The sequence below is a fragment of the Elgaria multicarinata genome, chromosome 3 (assembly GCF_023053635.1).
Source record: "Elgaria multicarinata webbii isolate HBS135686 ecotype San Diego chromosome 3, rElgMul1.1.pri, whole genome shotgun sequence".
In the NCBI taxonomy this organism is placed as follows: domain Eukaryota; kingdom Metazoa; phylum Chordata; class Lepidosauria; order Squamata; family Anguidae; genus Elgaria; species Elgaria multicarinata.
In genome coordinates, this window is record NC_086173.1 from 70420202 (window position 1) to 70441146 (window position 20945).

General features: G+C 41.0%; 1 protein-coding gene across 1 annotated transcript in view; it reads right to left on the minus strand.

Moving 5' to 3' along the window:
- Positions 1-20945, minus strand: part of SLIT3 (slit guidance ligand 3) — a 538785-nt gene that overhangs the window by 503540 nt on the left and 14300 nt on the right. The window contains exon 2 of the mRNA XM_063120567.1: positions 26-97. Coding sequence (XP_062976637.1) covers positions 26-97 — 72 coding nt within the window. The remainder of the gene's footprint in view (positions 1-25; positions 98-20945) is intronic.

Genomic DNA, 20945 nt, shown 5'->3' on the forward strand with positions numbered 1-20945 from the left:
AGGGAACATGTTTTTTCATACTCACAGAACACGAAGATTCTTAAGCCCAGCAAAGTCCACCTTTGTAATCCTTGTAATGTTGTTTCGGTCTAAGTCACTGCAAAGGAGAACACAAATTCTGGTTTGACACAAGCACTTGCCAGGTATTTCAACTATTTAAGAAATAATTTAATATCATCAACTATCCGAGCACATCTACTTTTCCGTACAGGATTCATAAAATCCACTAAACTAAGGAGAATTTATGAATGTCAAGTTTGTAAAGACTGGTGTGCTAAACAAGACCAGTGGTACTTGAATAATGTTACTCTTGCCTGTTGCAGGTTGCACACTAAAGGATCTACTGTGTTTCACTTTGTGCAACTCTTCAACTCCAGGGTTGACACAACCACAGATGGATTTTAGGCCTCCTCTGGGTATCCTCAACTGAAGTTAGTTAACTGTATGGAAGCCAGGGTACACTTGGAAGCCAGAAGAGTGCCTTTTTCAGCACTGACCAAGAGCAGAACCAGAATTAAATGTCGCAAACAAGCCCTGGTCGATTTTGCAGATGAGAATCTTAAGGATATAGGTCAGATGAACAGGTGCCTTTGCTACAAAAGTTAGTACTTTTCTCAATATGGCATGCAAGAAATTTTGCAGAATCTGAAAAATGTCAAACATTGCTGAAAATGCAATTTTTTAAAAAAAATTTTTTTAAAGCAAGTTCCTAGCTGTCATAGATTCAAGAAGGCCTGGAAATTGAGTATGTTGCAGCTACAAAAGACTCCATTGTTCAGGAAACAGAGCTTTGGTACTGAACATGACTACAAACTCGACAGCTTTAAAGTGGGATTCTCAGTGTCCTTAGGACTGCAGCTTAAATGGACAATTTTAGAAAATCCCCCAGCCTGATTAGCACAGCATTTTATAGTATGTCCGAACACAGAGTCCAAGTGTTACTGGCTGTAATGTCTTTAATAGGTTTTCCAAAGGAAGATCTTAAATCTCAAGACGAAGAGCCAGAAGCAAGGGACAAACTATTTTCCACAAAGCTCATCCCCACCTCTCCTTCGTATTCTAGAATTGAAACACACACACACACCCTTTCCATGGTCTTTCCATTTAAGCAGAGATGGGGGAAGGGAGCAACTATAGCCCAGGCCCTGGATCTTTGCTTTCGGGCCCTGGATCTCTGGAGGCCAAGCCAGGCTCAACCTATTTTGCTATCCACCGCCTTCCTTCCTTCCCAGAGCTAATACAAAGTTCCACAAGAACTCACAAAAACACATCTGAAGTCTAAGACTTCAGGGGAACTCCTTCAAGGCTTTGGGTGAGTGGAGGTGCACACTGAGACAGCAGGTGGCTGCTCCAGAGAGCCCTGCCGACCATTCTCTTGCTGTGGAAAATGCCACACTGGGGCTCTTAATGAGCCCTAATGGGGCTCTTAAGAGCACTCACTGGAGATGGCAGCAGGCCCTCCTGTTGGGGGCAGGAAGGGGTGGCGCAATTAAGCGCCACGACCATATACGACTGAAATTTACAATGCAATCCTATGCAATATACTCAGAAGTAAGCCCCATGTTGTATACCCACCCTCATTTGCTTCTATTTGCGGAGGCTGCCTTCCTTCCTTGCTTTTATTCATGGCTGGAGATCTTGCTATTTTATTGCTGTATTGGAATCATTTTTATTTTTGTCCCAAACCCTTTTGTGCTAGTTGGTGGCCTTTGTGCCCACCCTTACCATCCGCAAGCCCTTTTCTGCTGGTTGGTCCACCCGCTTTTTAAACCTGTTTGGGTTGGTAATGGTGGTATTTCTAAGTAGGGTTTTGATGCAGTCAGAACTTGTGGTCAGGTTTACTCCTGAATAATCTAATCATTCTGGGCTTTTTAATACTGTATGTACAGCTTCTTGCTGTTGCTTCTGGAGAGCTTTTGATAGAGGAGTGCTCATGTAAAGATTTTTATGGTTGGATGCTCAGAAACTGCTGGCCTTGATTACCAGCATTTTGGATGTTTTTATGCGTTGCTCTGGGGATATTACCATCATTTCCCTAATCTTCTTTCTGTCTCCCCATTTGCAGTGGGTTGCTCTTTGGTTACAAAAACTGCTTTTCATTGTGATCATCATCACTACCACCACCTCCTTGTGTGGCTGTGTGGATTCTCCCCCACTGTTTTGCATTCATGATCTTAAAGTGGTGAGGATGTTCATATAGAGAAGAGTGAAATTGCTTGTGGAGCAAGTTAATGTGGACTCAAAAGATTTTTTTCTGATGCAGTTCTATGGGTAAGCTCTTTGCATCTCATCACCCCTAGGCCATATTTCTTATGACCCATCCTCTGACTAGGGCTTGTGCCCTGCATTTCAGTATCTTTTTTCTGTGGGAGAGAGTAACTGAGAGACAGATACAAATACAGGCATAATAAAAATATTTTGAAAAACGCCTAGGAAAAAGAACAACAATCCTGAATGAGAGATTCAGGGTTGAATCTCCAATTCATACTCTAGGCTTCTAGAAATATTCTGGAAACCTAGAATATTTAAAAAAGAAAAGAAAAGAAAAAAGATGTTCTAGTGCAGCATACCTATGCAGTCCTGAAAGTACATCACAAGGCATGCACACCGCAAAACAGGCTGGCCTGGCAGAATTCCAAGAGATCCAGAGTAAACTAGAAAATCCTTCAGGGGGAAAACAACCCCCCACTTTGCCTCTGACACTGGGGAAAAGATGGTCCAAGCTAAGAAGGCAATTACTCTTATTCCAAACAACTGAGAGGATTCAAAGTCCCTTCCCTTCCTTGGATAGAACAGAGAAAAGGGGATACAATTGGAAAACCCTTGAGGAGGAAAAAATCCTCCCAGTCAGACATTTCATAAACAAAGCGACATTGTACAAAGAATTAATTTTCTCCTTGGGCAGCAAATAGCTTGAGCTGGTCCTGCGTTTCACATATTTGACAACTATCACAGAGCTTGTTCTTTGTTGACTGCTGCACTGAAAGTCTAGACATCTGCTAGCCCCAACCTGAAGATGGCTCTTTCTTGCTCCTCCCACTTCTATTTGCACCTCTCCCTGATCAGGGCCTCCTGAATCCCCAAGCCTTCAAACATTTGGTCACCCTCCCTAGATCATGAAAATATGACCTTCTCACTTCCCCAGTCGAACAACACCTCTCTGTTGCTCACTGCTCACAATCTGTACTGAGTTTCCTGCCTTGACTCTATGGTTCTTAAGGTAGGAAGAAGGCCTTTGAGAGAGATCCGGATACCCACAAAAATGCAAGTGGCCTTATAACTGCTTTAAGTAGTTATTTGTTGTTTTTGTTAGCATTATACTTGTATTCACTTTGCCTCCAAAGAACTATAAGCACCTTCATATGGTTCCCAGGCGGATCACTTAATTTCAGCAAATTTGAATCATGTCCTTCAATTGAGTCAGCTTGGCATTTTCCTTTTAATCTTGGGGCTGTTCACACATCGTAACCCACACGCAGTGGTTGAGTGTGAGTTGTTTTGAACCACGTTTTTTTTGTTGAACCGTGGTTTAACATGTTGTCTGAATGCAACCAGTGTTGCTCATTAACCATGTAGTGTGGCTTATTTTTACAACAAGTCACCATGAGAAGCCATGATTTGTTGTTGGGTTGTTCACTGTGGTTAAGTCACACTGCATGGTTAACAAGCTACCCTGCCTGCGTTTAGACAACATGTTTACTCTCCCTGTGGAAAATGTGCTCTGCTCAGATAACATGCTAAACCATGGTTCAACAAACAACCTATGGTTCAAAACAACCTACACTCAACTACTGAGTGAGCATGGGTTAGCGTGTTGTAAGAACTGCCCCCTTGTCTTTAACACAAGAAATAAGCTCAAGTATGAAGACCAAGCTGCATGTCACCTGTCAACCATCCACCTGGGCCTCCTCCTAGAGTCTTTTCTTCTACAGACACAACCACTGGCCAAACCTAACACTGCCCTCTGTTGGTTTATCCACTCAAGAACAAAGAACATATTTTCATTAACTTCAAAGTTAATGAACTTTTACCAAACTACTTAAAGAGAAATAAATATGTGAATTGGGGTCAACAGGTTCTGTGAATTAGTGTGACCCACTTTATTATAAAAAACTGAAATTGAAATCTAAATCCATATGTTACTTAGACTGCTGTTTTGTGCAAAAAGCCAATGTTGTCATATTTGCAAATGTGAATATTATTAAGGGAATTGTGTGGTAATGGCAACGAAAAAGAAAGCTTCAGAGGCATATTCATTGACAAGTGTAATACACTATGACAATCATAATATTGATGGCTCTGAAAAACTAGTACCAAGACAGACACCAGCAGAACATTTTTCCTTAGAAGAAGCAATTAATATTCTAAGCTATTTATTTATGTATTCATTCATTTCTAAGCAAGGGTCTGACACTAACACAGATGGGTATTACAGAAACCATTTCCAACTGTCTCACAATATCTATGCAGGAACAAGCAAAAATAAAAAAGGGCATAGCCCAATGATGTGTGCCCTTATTAGTATTTCCCTCTCATTGCTACATTTGTAGGGAAACCATTCACTGAGAATTGGAAGAAAGTTAAACTAAATCATCACACAAACAGCTGCAAAACTCTGTTAAGCTGCAGGGGCCAAAAAAAGATACCAACATGTTAACATAAATATAAGGTGTTGATTTAATAGCAATGTAGTTTCAAGAGCATGATAAGGGAGACAGAACAACACACAGTTATAGCGAGGAGAAGTAGCAACGTTACAGATAGTGTAGATTTAGAAAGCAGTGAAGAAGGGCCAAATTTTATTATCATGTATTTAATTCTATACATGAGAGTCAAGCGGCATAGATTTACACTCAAACACTGTATGGTTCAAACATACTTTTACTTGTAACCACTAAGCAAAATAAGCCACAGATGGTCATTACCAAGGCTATTTGGTATGTCATCTTTAAAAGCGTGTGAGGAAGCATTTGTTAGGTTGGATGAATTCCTGGAGGAGAAAGCTATCAATGGCTACTAGTCCTGATGGCTATGTGTTACCTCCAGTATCAGAGGCAGTAAGCCTATATAAATGGGAGAGGGGGTGCTGTTGCACCGTGTCCTGCTTGTGGGTCCCTGGTTGATAGCTGGATCCTTGGTCTGATCTAGCATGGTTTTTCTTATGTGAAGCACAGAGCTCACATATTAAGAAGAGTTATACAACAGTTATTGAAGAATGCTACACTATTACCAATGACTTCAAGACCAGATAACTTTGATTTACCTGGAAGACTGCCTCCCAATGTAATTAGACAGTTCTGTGAGCTCATTCTTGGTCAGTTCAAAACATGAGAGACTACTAGCATCAATGGATTCTGAAGACTTGTTTCATATGGAAAAAGAAAATGTCTTACTAGGGGAAACACTTGATGTGTACACATAAGAAAAATATGAAGATACTTATTTCCATCCAATTATAAAAGCCAAAGAATTTTGTATGAAAAAGGATATGTGATAGAAACTTCTAAAACACAAATTATTCAAGAATTGCATATGCTTCAGGAAAAACTGCTTTTGAACAATACTGTACATAATAGCTCTTTAACATATCTGTTGGGTTTGCTAATTCTTTATCTCCAACAACACTGTCTATTTCCAACAAAAGGCAGTTTCTGACAGGTAAATAACATAACATTTGGGAATAGCATTCCCCCTTACCCCCAAAATCTATGAAATGTGATACATCACCCACATGAGCAACCTGGATGACCTATGGCCATGTTTCTCTTTAAGCAAATGTGACAATACCGGCTCTAACCAATAAAAGCCTTGTATGGCTGATTAACATTGTAATTTGGATTCAGCACCCAAAGTCCAACAAATGGGTTGGACACATTTGCAACCCACGTCACCACTTTTCTACCTTTACGAAGTGAGGTAAACCAAAGTTTTCTTTAATTACTCAAACACCATAGTTTAGAATGCAATTATGCTGCAGTTACAAAGCAGTTAGAATTAAAACTCTAAGCAAAGCTGTTTATGTAACAGTAAAGAGCAGGTGCAACAGACTAAAACACAAACAGAAATCTCAAAAGTGGAGTAGTTTGACTGCCATCTAGGTACTGCCTGACTTCAAGGAGTTCCTGTACAACCTAACTTACGAGGAGAACTTATTGGGAGTTTAGTAAATGTGACTCAGAGCTAGAACACTGAAAATCTTACCAAGCTTTCCAAACTTGTTGCAAATTTAGGGCTGCACACAACTATGTTGGAAGTTTGAGTGGTTGTGCAAAGCATGAACAGAATAATGAAAAACAAAAAAAACTAACCGGGCAGAAACCATCTGTCTGAATTGCACTGCCTCCCTGCATTGCAGTGATTAGCAACATGTTAAGAGCTATTATTTATTTTTAATGATGTATATCCCATCATTTCACTATGTTCGGACCACACAATAGTCAATGGTGGGTTAACAGTCAACTCCATGGTTGATTACTGAGGGGGTACTCCTCACACAATATGACTATAATCAACTGTGCTGTGGATTAAGGCCGGCATCAAATTGACTATTAGTCAACAATGTGTTTGATTGACACATCCTCGCCTTCTCTCCCCCTCAGTCCTTCTGCTGGTATCCCATCAGCCATTCTGAGTTCTGCTGGCTGGAGCAACCACCACCACTTTGGTCACTCTTGCCATGGGACTCTTCAAATACTTAAAAGGTTGTCACACAGAGGAGGGCCAGGATCTCTTCTCGATCCTCCCAGAGTGCAGGACACGGAATAACGGGCTCAAGTTAAAGGAAGCCACATTCCGGCTGGACATCAGGAAAAACTTCCTGACTGTTAGAGCAGTGCGACGGTGGAATCAGCTACCTAGGGAGGTTGTGGGCTCTCCCACACTAGAGGCATTCAAGAGGCAGCTGGACAACCATCTGTCAGGGATGCTTTAGGGTGGATTCCTGCATTGAGCAGGGGGTTGGACTCGATGGCCTTGTAGGCCCCTTCCAACTCTGCTATTCTATGATTCTATGACTCTGTAGTTGCCGAAAATATCCAACTGTGTGCAAAAAAATAGTCAACGGTGCCCAACAGACAACACGATAACCAATGGTTGTTCAAATAATTAACTCGGCTCAGAGTTATTTGCGTTCGGTCAAATACCAACTGTGGTGTGAAAAAGTCCTGACAGTTGACATAATAACCAAGTGTTTCTTCATGGAACATTCCTAATATAACTGACAAACACTTCTCGAAAGATGAGAAATCCTCATAATTACTTCAATATTTTAACTAGGTGTTTCCTCACCTCATGAAAAGGTTTACCACCGTAATTAACTATTGCATGTTGTAGCTTACAGAATGCAAAGCTGACATGCGTTACAGGCAGACAGTGATCTGATACAATGTACCAGACTATTATGCATGAACACCGAGACACTCCTTGCCTACCAAAATGTAAAAGAAAAAAGATCATTATAGGGGTACTCACACCACCACCCATTTGTAGAATGCAGTACATCAACTTTGAAACACCACACTGCAACCTTTTTGTTGCAGGGCTCTACTACTTGTTCATTCTAATACAGATTCCAGCCTTCCCATACTCATGAAGCTAAAGCAAAAAAAAAAAAAAAATACCACACACACACACACACAAGAGGGAGGCATGAAGAGACTTGGCATAAGCCCAAGGTCTGTAGATATGAATATGTAGGGGGAAACCCCTAAGGGGATGGAACACACACACACAACAAAACAACCCCATAAGAGTGCAATGACACAGAATGTTGAGTGAATGACAGAGAGAAACTGGCAATTGGGTGGGAGGGGGAATAGAATAGAGTGGTTGGAAAGGGAGGAAGTGATGTATAGATATACTAAAGTATAGGAGGAAATATCTAATTGTCTGGATAGGTCAGTTCCTAGTTCTCACTGAGAAGCTATTTAAAAATGTCCCCAGAGATGGAACAGAGAGCTGCCCATAGACATCAGTGGAGAAATTAAATAACTGAAAACCCAGGGAAAAAAAAGGGGGGGGATAGCCAAACAGGTCAACAGGTCTGAATATTCTAAATAGGCAAAGAATGCTGACTGACTGTTAAGGATGATAGCGGGGTGGAAAACCAGTGGGGAGGAGGTTGCTGTGGCTGGAGACCTGAATAAATGCACTTTACACTACAACAGTTTTGTTGCAGAGCCCCATTTCTAAAACACTTCTGATTGGCTCCACTAAATCTCACAAGATCTAGACACCTCTGGCAGATACAACAAAATAAGTTTGCATGAACTTTATCAAGCATAATCTACCATTTAGGCCTCATTTTTGTTTCTTTGAGCCCAAGCTGGGTCCCATGGATTCCCAAGTAAAGTATACAACTTCCCCTTCCCCGTTTTGAGTTCTTGGAAACATAACTATAATTCACACCGTGTTACACTGACACTTTAGACTGAGCGTCTGGTCAGAGAAGAATTCCTTTCCCTGAGCTGAGGGAATCGTGGGATTGTACACAACCGCACATCACTTTGGGAAGAAATATCATTTGGATCAGGCTAGTCAGGTTCTCTCAGAACCTCCTATACATGCCCATCAATCCTTAGTCAAGACAGTGCTTTGCAGTCTCTGGCAAGGAATACTTTGGAGCAAGTGACTGATTTATGTACGCTGTAAAAGGGGGCAGGGGAAGTGAGCACAAGAATGTTTAATGGGGACAGTACCACAAGCATGGCTATTGGGACCATTACGTTGCCCAGCACCCTTCCCAATCAGCTTGTGGCTGATTGAGCTATGTGTGGGGCCTACAGAAGCAGACCAGAGAGAAGACTGCTTATCTCCAGTGCATATAAAGGGAAGGCCCTTCAGGTTCAGCTGCTCAATTTTAAGAATATAAGACGGGTCATGCTAATCAGACTAAGTGTCTATTTTGTCCAGCATACTGTTTACACAGTGGCCAACCAGCTGTCAACAGAGAACCCCTAAGCCAGACATTAATGCAACAGAAACCTCCTGTCCATGTTCCCCAGCAAGCAGTGTACATAGGCATAATGCATATAACCATATAACCACCACTACTAGTAATTGATAGCCTTCTTCAGGAATTTATCCAAGCCCCTTTTAAAGCCATCCAAGTTGGTGGCCATCATTACCTCTTGCAGTAGCGAATTCCATGGTTTAACCATGTGCTGTGTGAAGAAGTACTTCCTTTTATCTGCCCTGAATATCCCACCAACCAGCTTCATGGAATGACCCTTGGTGTTTTTTTTTAATGATAATATATGATTGATGGCCTATATGGAAGTACCAAATAGTCAGCTCTAATACAGTTTATTTGTTTCACTTGGTCTAACATAATATGCGGATGCTGCACATTTTAGATGATTCACATTTATGATCAAGCTAGCAGCTTTCCTTTATTATAACTGGCTCTTAATGTTAATTACAGGCAGAATCAGAATGCCCACAGTGCTGTAAATGTGACTTTTAAAGTCAACATAGGGTACGTTCAGCAACTTTTCAAAAGTAAAACCTGACCATCACAACAAAACAAAAATCACTGTAATAGGTCCACGTTTTCCAGCTGAATTAGGAAACATCACCTGTTGAACTCTGGAAAAACTACTGCTGTGTCTTGCTAAAATTTAATCTTTATAATCTCAAGTGCCAGCCAGCCCAATAATTAAACAAACTGGAGACCAATTTGCTTCTGCAGGCTTGGTTTTCTCCTGCCAGCTACCAACCACCACCATTGCAGCACTTCAATCCCGGCCATTTCAAAATGCAGACGGGAGGAACAAGCATTTTGTGGTTTCCTAGTAATCACAGGGCACATTTGTCAGCTATATATACTTGCCATGTTGTTGGTTACTAGGCCATCACAGAGAGCCTCCCTTCTCCTCTACTGAACCAAGGGAGCAGTCATCTGGCACAGGACAAAGAACAGCAGAGACACCTGTCAATGGACTGAAAATGCCCCAATATATCAAGAGAAATGGATGACCACAGCCATCACCCAGAGCACTGAAATCTTTAGTTTACTCATAGGACTATCAAATAGCCACCCTGCACTCATAAACAACTAAGGTACTCTTTTTCTTTTCTTTTTTAGTGTTAAATTTAACCTTGGAACAAATAAAATGCAATATCGTCACTGCTGAACTTATGGGCAATGGAAGACTGGCAGATGATCTTGAGCTAAAGAATCTTTTGGTAAGATTTTTCCAATACAGACAATAGCTCAGCTTCAGAGCGTCAATGGGCAAATTCACAGGTAGCAAGAAGCCACCATGGGTACATTTCCTCATTGGGCTTCTCGTCGCTGTGGCCACTACCATTTCAAATATTCAAGCCACAGCAGCAGCACCATAGCTTGTTGTTACATGCAAACCTGGCAAGGGCGGGTTGTTGGGATAATTGACAAGCCATCTACAACCCTAAAATGGTGATGGGTTCTGGGTGGCTTGTCAACCACCCCAACGACATAACCTCACCAGTTTCACATGTTAACAACAAGCTATGGTGCGACCCCACCATGGCTTGAATATTCAAAATGGTAGCCATCGCCACAATGAGAAACCCCACAGGGAAATTCACCCACAGTGGCTTCTCTTCCATGTGAACCAGGTCAATGTGGTGCAGTGGTTACAGTGTTAGAAGTTGGGAGATCAGGGTTCTAGTCCCCCCTCAGCCATGAAACTCCCTGGGCTCTCAACCTTAGGGTGACCATATGAAAAAGAGGAAAGGGATCCTGTATCTTTGTTGCATAGAAAAGGGAATTTCAGCAGGTGTCATTTGTATATATGGAGAACCTGGTGAAATTCTCTCTTTATCACAACAGTTAAAGGTGAAGGAGCTATACTAGAGTGACCAGATTTAAAAGAGGGCAGGGCACCTGCAGCTTTAACTGGTGTGATGAAGAGGGAATTTCACCAGGTTCCCCATATATACAAATGACACCTGCTGAAATTTCCTTTTCTATGCAACTGTTAAAGATACAGGAGCCCTGTCCTCCTTTTCATATGGTCACCCTATTCAACCTAACTTACCTCACAGGGTTGTTGTGAGGATAAAATGGAGAAGGAGAGGCATGTTCACTGCCTAGGGCTCCTTGCCAGATGGGGGAAAAGGCAGAATTCAATACTGTTAGTTTTACCCTACCCAGTACCTGTTTACCCTACCCTGTGCCTGTTTGCATTCTCTTCCCCTCCTTTTTGTTTTATTATGATTTTATTAGAATGTAAGCCTATGCGGCAGGGTCTTGCTATTTACTGTTTTACTCTGTACAGCACCATGTACATTGATGGTGCTATATAAATTAATAATAATAATAATAATAATAATAATAATAATAATAATAATAATAATTGAATAAGACAACTGTTAGACGATTAGGAAGAAAGTAATAATTATACCTCTGTGTTCCTTGAACTGTATGGTAGAAAATTCCAATTTAGCCATCAGTGGTGGAGATGAAGAAGCAAGTGGTAAAGTTTATGCTTCCTTTGTACCATTACTCAGGTGTGGGACTAGCAGCAAGTACTCTGGCTTTTTCAGCTCAGGCAGCAATAGGGATAGGACAAGGCATCCTTGCCTCTCACAAGACTTGCTGTTGCTGTGACCTCCCATCACTAGCTCTTCCTTGTAAGTCAACTCGGGTTTCATAGTGGGCATCCCAGCAGCCAGTGCATTATTATCCATGACACTCTGGAAGTTCTCAAGAAGAAGACCCAGACCTACTCTGGACTGCATTCAGGCCCGGCTAGTGCACCTTGGGAGAAGAACGTGCCACTCACAGTTTCGTCACCTAGGAATATAATTTCACCTCACCCTGACCTGGCTCCTTAATCTGAAAAACCTGTTTTCAGAGACAACTAAGAGCTGAACTACACATTACACTAATCACATAGCATATAGCTGAGGGTTAGTTTTTTCTTTACTGTAGAGTAAGCACACATGGCCCAATTCAGGTTGGGATCACTGCACACCAGGAGGGAAGATTAAACCTGCCCCCATCTGCTTCCCAAAGTTTTGAGGGATTAGTACCCGCCTCTGCTCTACTACAGAAATATTTTCTAAATTGTCATTTGCAGAAGAAAGGTGCAAGGTAATCCCTAGACTGCATTACTTGTCAGGAGCAGGGTTTTGGTTTGCATAATGCAGGGGTGGGCAACTTGTGGCCTTCCTGATGTTTTGGCCTACAATGCCAATCTGCCCTAGTCAGCATAGCCAATGGTGAGGGCTGATGAGTACTGTTGGCAAAAACATCTGGAGTTGTCCACCTCTGCCATAAAGAGAAAGAATACAGTGTCTACTGCCTCCATTTCTGCTAAGTAATTCTACTACCAGTTCCCTTTCCTTTCTGCCTGATCTTGCAAAGTTTATATCTCTTGTATTTTTGCATTGGTTTAGTGATGGCCTTCTTTTACCCCCAAATAATTAGAGAAGGTAGTAGTTGTCAAGGTCAAAGTTTATTTATTTATAAATAAACTTTGGCACTATCTGTTTGACTTTTTTCTTTTACCCCCTTCAGAATAATTCAACTGTGCTCACCAATGGAGGTTAGAAAGTTCAACTTGCTATACTGCATTTACTTTCACTGTAAGTTTCTGCAAAGAAGCACCCATCTTGAGGTAAGTACGTGGCAGGGAGTACACCAGGGAGTTTCTCAAGAAGAGAAAACACAGTGGAATGTAATGATTTCGGATAGAAACATAAACACAGACTACAATGGCATGGAATGCCTACTTAACATAAACACCAATCATGTGAATTCAGACCTAAGCTGTTACTTTGGAGGGAGCTTTACCAATAAAACATGCTGTAATAGCCATTTAATGTGAAGCATATTTGGTTAAAACCTAGCAGAGTTTTAAAAATGTAGTATAACTTTCTACAAACAGGAATGTTACAAGCATGTGAGCCAATCCTGATACGAAAACAAGTTTGAATTGCTTAACCACACCATCCCCTCTGCAAGAGCAATTACATTAACTATTGCCAGTCATTGGAATACTGTTGATCTCTCCATTGCAATACCAGTCTTAATCAAAGCTTTAAAATGGTGTGATCGTTTAGGGGCAGTTAACATTACAAAATAAACAAATTTAACCTTTCATCCCAGATCTGTTACTGAACTATTCAAAAAGCTTTAAAATCAATTTTATCCTGCTCATTTCCTCCTACTGTTTAATGATATACATACCAAGTCTGCCAGGTTTCATCCTACTTCAAATATTTTCTTAATTCATGCCTTTGTTTTTTTCTTTCTACTTATATATTTTAAAGCTTTCTCTAGCCTGCAAGCTGCCTTGTTTTACCAAGAGAAAGGAGAACACCAATCCAGCCTTTCACACTGACCAAGAGGATTAACAGCTGCCAAGAGCTCATGGACTAAATATTCCAAGGTTCTTATCTCTAGGTTATTGTCCTGACATAACCACCCTTCTCTACAAACAATTAATTTTAGGGTGTTTCAGTGCACCCATGCCACTATGTTTCTTTGTGACACGTATGTGATAATATCCCATTATTTTATATATCTTCTCCAGGATAAGAGAGAGACAAGTCAAGAGCAATTAACCTTCATGGGATTCCTGACTTTATTTCAGCTGGCATCTGCCTGTTAAGGGCACAATCCTCTGCATGTATAGACAGATTTCCCACCCACCCCATCGCCAGAACTCCCATCATGCATGGCTGGCTAGGACATGCTGGGAATTAAATGACTTTTTCTGTCTAAACATGCTTCGGATTGCACCCCAAGTTACTCTCTAAATCAGGACTGTGGAAAGTGGCCCCCTCCTAATATTGCTGGACTTCAACTCCCATCATCCCTCACCACTGGCCATGTTGGGGTGGTGGTGGTGATAGGAGTTGCAGCCCAACATCATCTGGAGGGCCACAGAATTCCTACCCCTCCTTTAAATGAGTAAAAATGGATCAGAGGTTGAAATTCATTCAAGAATTGAATTAGGTTAAGTTGGGTAAGAGAGCACTAATTTCATCACCAGTCATTTAAACTTCACCACATCTCTCTGGCCCAGTCCACAGGCTGCTGCTCTTCTAGTGATAGAACAGGCAGGTGGGAGTCCTCCGCTTCCTCTCTAGAATACCTCGCAGTTAGAACAAAGGGTGGCAGAAGAAGAGGCTTTGGGGAGTAGTGTACTATCATTTCACCAAAGCTCTTACAGAAGAGGAGGAGGAGAATTAAGCAGAAGCTTTATGTTCTTTGGTGGTTGGGTATCTCTTAAAGCAACACACTCCCCTTGCCTTAGATCTCCACTAAGGCAAAGGGAGATGGTGCTGGAGCAAAGGATGAATCCCTACTACAAACAGCCACAGTCGCTGAGAGGAATGGGTTGGTGTGGGGCAGCACTGGTGGTGCTAACAACTCTTGCTCCTTTCTCTCCAACAGCACAGTTTTACTATAATTTAAAGTTTATCAACAGGTTTTCTAGTAAGTACTCATCAGCAATGGAGCCCCCTCTCTCATTATTCCACAGGACAATACAGGGAAGATAGAAGGCTGATTCAAGTTAACTCTTTGCCACCTGCAGTACACAGTTAATAAGAGCCTGTATTTCTAGGGCAAAGATTTAAGAAGCAAGTCATTTGTTCATTTGTTGTACTCCATGACAACTCCTTATACTAGGGTGACCATATGAAAAGAAGGACAGGGCTCCTGTACCAGTTGTTAAATTTCACCAGGTTCCATTTGTATGCATGCAGAACCTGATGAAATTCCCTTTTCATGACAACAGTTAAAGCTGCAAGAGCCCTGCCCTCTCTTGTATATGGTCACTCTAGAGGGCAGGGCTCCTGCAGCTTTAACTGTTGTGATGAAGAGGGAATTTCAACACATGCTGCATGCATACAAATACCACCTGTTGAAATTCCCTTTTCTATACAAGTGTTACAGATACAGGAGCCCTGTCTTCCTTTTCATATGGTCACCCTGCCTTATACAAACTCTAGAGAAAGGAGGAGTGAGCCATCTCCATAAATTCTCACAAACAGGCAAATGATTTCAGTTGCAGCTTAAAACAATGTGCAGTTATGTCCACTACCGCTCATTCCTGTACGAAAAGGAACACAAATGCCATACAGCTGCCTTTAATGGTATGAACCCAATCCAATAACCTTCAGCAGAAGGTGGCTGGCAAAGCATGCAGAGTAGCACACTGCCCAGCTGGTTTTAAACATTTTATTTTCCCAGCTACCATTACAAGAAGTCTGCAAAGTTTATTTTTCAAAAGGAATAGTATAAAAATAGATCAAAGTGAGCATGTCATAGTGAATATATGAGTCCAGAGATGTATACCAAAAGAAAGTAAAATCTAAAAAATGAAAATAAAAAAGCTCCATTTATAAACAATGTATTACTACTATTATATATCCTGAGTCAGAACTTTGTGTGGAAAATGGTTAAATAAGCCCATGGATATACTAGTAGCAAACGTGTGAGTTCAATCCTGTCAAAGCAGATGACTTTGTATGTCCTATATCTGTCTATGGTTTTGGCCTTGGCATTTTTTTGTTTGTTTGTTTGTTCCATGGCATTTTGTCCTTGGCTAGATACTTCCTTCTTCCATTGAAAAGTGGTATTCTGCATACCGCAAACTTGTTCTTTCAAGCAGAATGTCAAGATTCCTTCCACCCCAGGAAGCAGGGGTCACCTGTGTTTTAGCCTGTGTTTCAGGCAGGGATTCAAGAAATTGAACTTATGCATGGAGTTGAACCAACTGAAAAGGTTTTACCTGCCAACCCTTTCCCAAAGAAAAAGATTGCTAAAGAATCCTGTGACACCCATTGATGGTTAGCATTTCTTTTCTTTTTTCAGTTGTAACTTAAGGTACTTATTATTTACAGCTATAGTCTCAAAGACATTGAAAAAACACCACTTAGCTCCAGACATGCTGAACATTCGAAGACACAGATTTTCCAAGCTCAAAACAAGCTAAAATTATTTAGGGAGCAACTGCTGTAGGAAGAGGATGATAGATTATGAAAAACTTCTTAATTAAGGTCAGCAGTTTGTTGACTTCCAAATTGTTCTAATAAGAACCAGAACTGCTGCATTTGCCAGGAGAACATGAGGACACTTTTAAACTCCCACCCATCGGCCAGATGCATTCTCATGTTAATTTTTTGCCATGTGCTTTTCAAATCCCACTTGCACTGTTTTTATTACGTTGGTGTTTCTACATATTTGTGCCATTAAGTCATATTAAGAATTCTGCTTTCAACCATTATTCTTAAGGGCTTGGCACTGGGTGACAGTGTATCTTTTGTTCCAACCTTCCCAATCATAGAATAGATATTTCCTAAAACTTGCATGGTGGGCTTATCTTCCGTCACTTAACTTTGAAAATTACTTCTAAGCATATTTATATTTTGTTCAAATAGAAGTCAATGGTTAGGGAAACAAAATATTTAATGGACATTGCTACCTCCACACCAACTGTAGCAAAGTTTTATACCTTGCCACAGGAAAACAGCATATAAGAGACCAGATTTCCTCTGCCTTTTAGAGTGAAGTTTGTCGAAAGTGGATGGGTCCTTCTGAGAGCTTCAGGCATTAGCAACACTGGAAGCTGAAACCAATATATCCTGGTGATGCCCAGAGTGATGGCAAGATGCCTAATTACTTAAAGGAAGTTACTTAAAGGTTTATGCTAGGTGTGTGCAATGGAACTACAAGCATTAAAACCTCTTGCCAACCTCAGTAACAACAAACAGTCTTGTGGCACATTAAAGACTAGCCATTTTATTCTTGCATAAGCTTTCATGGTCACTGTCAGTGGACCATTTGATGCATGAACTATTAAGCTCTAATAAGCAGATCTATATTCACATAAAGCTTCATCCCATGCACCTGTTTCCCTCGAATTATCCCTAGAGCGCTAAGCTGTCGGCCTTGTTGTTGCTACCAGGCGGCAAGATCCTTTGCATACCAGGAAGTGGTTTAAGGGGGGAAATGTAAAAAAATCTTTAAAAATTAATGGATGACCCAATCCAATTTCAATTTGGTATGCTTAAAGCTCTCCTTAATATCTATTACTGTGCCAATTTTGAAGTCTTTATCTTTAAAGCTTAAACAGATGTAAGCATTTGTTTAATTCATATCAAATCCTGCTCCTGTGCCCCAGTGGTCGCTCGGAAGATACACTCGAAATCTGGTAGCTAAATATTGCACTTCTTTTGGCTTTACAGCACAATTAAAGCAGGATGCATGGGAGTACTTCACAATAAAAGCAGATTATAAACTGGAAAACTTCGGAGTCCTTTGCATGCAATTCACAGTGATTCCCCTATCTGCTGTAGGAAGCGGGACTGTCGTTATGCTATTCATTGGGGCAGGGGAGGGGTGGTGAATGAAAGAATAGGGGGATGGTAGGTGGGTGGGAAAAGCCAGATCTGCCTCATTTCACAATTCTGCAACAGATTTAAAGTTGATGGAGAACCTCCAAGTTGCAAACAAGCAGCCCTACATTTAATACAGTGGTCTAAATTTCAGCAGCATCTTTGGTTGGGACACACTGCTTGTTGCCCCATCTATGGTAGATGAGGATCTGTGCCTTCTAATAATGCATTTTAAGATCTATAGAAATCTCACTATGATTAAAAAGTGCCAAATTAATGCTATAACTAATATGCCTATGTTAGATATGCTCACATTACATATGTGAGCATATCTAACATAGATACTACTTTACATATGAACTTTACACATTACCTACTTTACATATGAACTGCAATTTAAACACCAACAGTAGCATGAAGACTAACTCCCAATGTTACCATCACTCTCCCATTTAGACACAGATAAGTGTCCTGTCCAAGACCCAGGATGAATTCCTAATGGCAACCAAACAGGTTGAGGCCTTCCCATGGAAGCAGAAACAGCTTGACAACTGATGTGTCTCTGGTAGAAGTTAACATGGAAAGAAATTACATAAACTTTTATTTGCACTAGCCAAAGGCCACGGCAAGAAAAGGGGATGAAATAATATAATCCTTTCGTTGGTCCAATCTGCCAATTTGGCTATTGAAGCTAGCAAAAGTGAAGATGCTGCAACCGCTGATGATGCACAAGAAAACTGTGGTGGATCATTATGTGCAGAGGAAAGATGTTAGGGTTTTTAGTTGCTAAAAAGAAAATGAAAACCCGCAATTATCTACCCATCCTTAGATTTTTCTCCCACTTGGCAGGCCATGCCATGCCCACAGAGGAAGTAACCTTTGGCATCAATTGTGTCAATATTCTGAGCCCTGACCAGATTTTTCTCTAAACCAATTATTGTTCCTCTAAGTTAAGCAACAACCAGATAATTGACGCCATTCTTTGTAAAAGACATAAAGCCAGATTAATCAGGGTTCCCCACATATTCAGTTGTGCAATTGGAATGATTCAACTCCAGCAAGCTTGTATGTTATCATACATACCAATAACAAACTAAATTATCTGAGTGTGGCTCCTCATGTAGCCAAAATGGAATGATGTACACATAAGAGAGTGGTATCAACAGTCTTGGAAGAACCTCAAGCTTTGCAGAAGTACAAAAAATGTTTTTTTGGGGGGGGGAAACTAAAGGAGAAATAGAAACCCGTGCTCAGTGGGTACACAATGCTGACATGGGGGGATGGGGAAGACAAAAAAAACTGAGGGGCAGGGAATAGAATGAAGTTTTCTGGAAGAAGTTATAGCTGGCTAGAGCAGTCCACACTGCAACCTTTTTGTTGCAGGTCTCACTTATTATTTAAGTTCGCTTTTGTGTTCTTCACGTTGCTTACAGTACTCAAAGTGGCAAAAATATTGGCTTCATTTATTCATTACATTTCTATACCACCCAATAGTCAAAGCTCTCTGGGCTGACAAAGATTAAAAACCTTAGAAAAACAGGATTATGCATAACACAAAAAAATAGTTTAGCTACAAACAAAGACACACACACATACATATCCGAACAATATCACACGGCTTGATTAAAAACCTAATGATATGCTGTGAAATGCCTGGGAGTAGAGGAAGATTTAATTTGGCACCAAAAGATAACAATATTGGCAGGCCTCACTGGGGAGTTCATTCCATAATTGTGGGGCTGCCATTGAGAAGGCCCTTCTCTTGTTATCACACTCCAAGCCTCCCTTGGAGGAAGGCCCTGGAAGAGGGCCTTAGGCAAGCAACACAGTGTATGGGTAGGTTCATTCTTTATCATCTTGTAGTTCTTCAGCCTACAGCAACAGTGGTGGCCCAAGACATTTTACAGTCTGAAGTGGGGCCCAAATGGTGCCTTCCTTCCATTATGGCCTACACTTTTAAAATACTTGTTGCACATTCAAACACCAAATCTACCCACCTGCCCCACTATGGTGCCAACTGAAGCTGGTTGCTTCACCATGTTGCATAGCAGAAGTGGCCCTGTACAGTGAATAAAGCACATGCTTAAGACTTAGGAGAGATTCACATGTTAACTTTTTTGAGGAGGGACATATACAGTTTTTGCTCTTTTCAGAAAACTGAGGAAAGTCTATCTGTATCAGAGGTGGGGGTGGAGAACCAGCCCTGAATCCCAAGTACTTTGTGTCCATATTCCTCAGGCACTCAAGCAGTGTAAAAGGTTAAGGAAGCGACAAAACCTTCCCATCTTTCCTGGTTCCTTTAAACATTCTCCAAGATCTGATGCTCCCTAATCTGGGTGCCTTCTGATTGTCAGTTGATAATTTATTATAATCCAAGATCAGCACATTCTGAACGGCTGAGAGTCTTAGTAAAGCTTCCCTGGGACAGACGAAGGAAGTGACATTAACGCTTCAAGGATATGACATACTGCTAACAAGTCAGAACTGTCCTCCTCTCTACGGACATACTCGTTTGCCTTCTTCATGCCTTTGACTCCTGGTCTCCTTCATCTCAACCTTGTCTTTTGCTCTCAGTATTATCACCAGTGTATACCTGCTTGACAACACTAATTTATGACTGAACTCTAGAAACCAATCACAGATGAATACTTATTTATTTATTTATTTATTTATTTATTATTACGTTTCTATACCACCCAATAGCCGGAGCTCCCTGGGCAGTTCACAAAAATTAAAACCATTCAAAGTATAAAACAACAATATAAAACCATAATATAAAATACAATATAAAAGCTCAACCAGATAAAAACAGCAGCAATACAAAATTACAAATTTAAAACACCAAGTTAAAATTTATTTATAGACCGTTAGAATGCTGGGAGAATAAAAAGGTCTTCGCCTAGCATCTAAAAGCATATAATGTAGGTGCCAAGCGAACCTCCTTAGGGAGCTCATTCCACAGCTGGGGTGCCACAGCAGAGAAGGCCCAATTACTAGTGTTGGTCCTGTATCCAAACTACCCATTGACTGATAGCCAGATTCCTGAACCATTGGAGCAAGAGCCAATGTGATGAAGTGGCCTAAAATGTTGGATTGGGATTAGAAAGACCCGGGCTCAAAAGCCCACTCAGGCATGAAGCTTACTGAGTGACCCACGATCAGTCGCTGGCCCCGTTCGGACATATCCACCTAAGCCCTTTAACCCAAGGTTATGCATGATTGTTGTGTCTGCCAACTACATCCTCATTTTGTCTCTTTCCTCCCCAACCCTTCTTGGCACGCCACAGTTGAAGTCTTCTTGGGTTTATTAACCAGAGCTTCCTGTTACATCCAAACTGAGAAACTATGACTGCCAGGATCAGACAAAACAAAGATCTTAAAGTTCAAACCACACTTCATTATCCTGGTTTGTTCTAATGCTGGTAACTATAGTTTCCAAGTTCAGACATTACAGGAAACTATGATTAATTAAATCAGGAAAACGTCAACTGTGGCACATAAAAGACAGGGGAAGGAAAGGGGGACAGTAGGATGGAGTAACCGAACCAAGGCACACACCTATCTTGGATTAATAAAATGTTTAACATCTGAAATCTTTCAGCCTAACC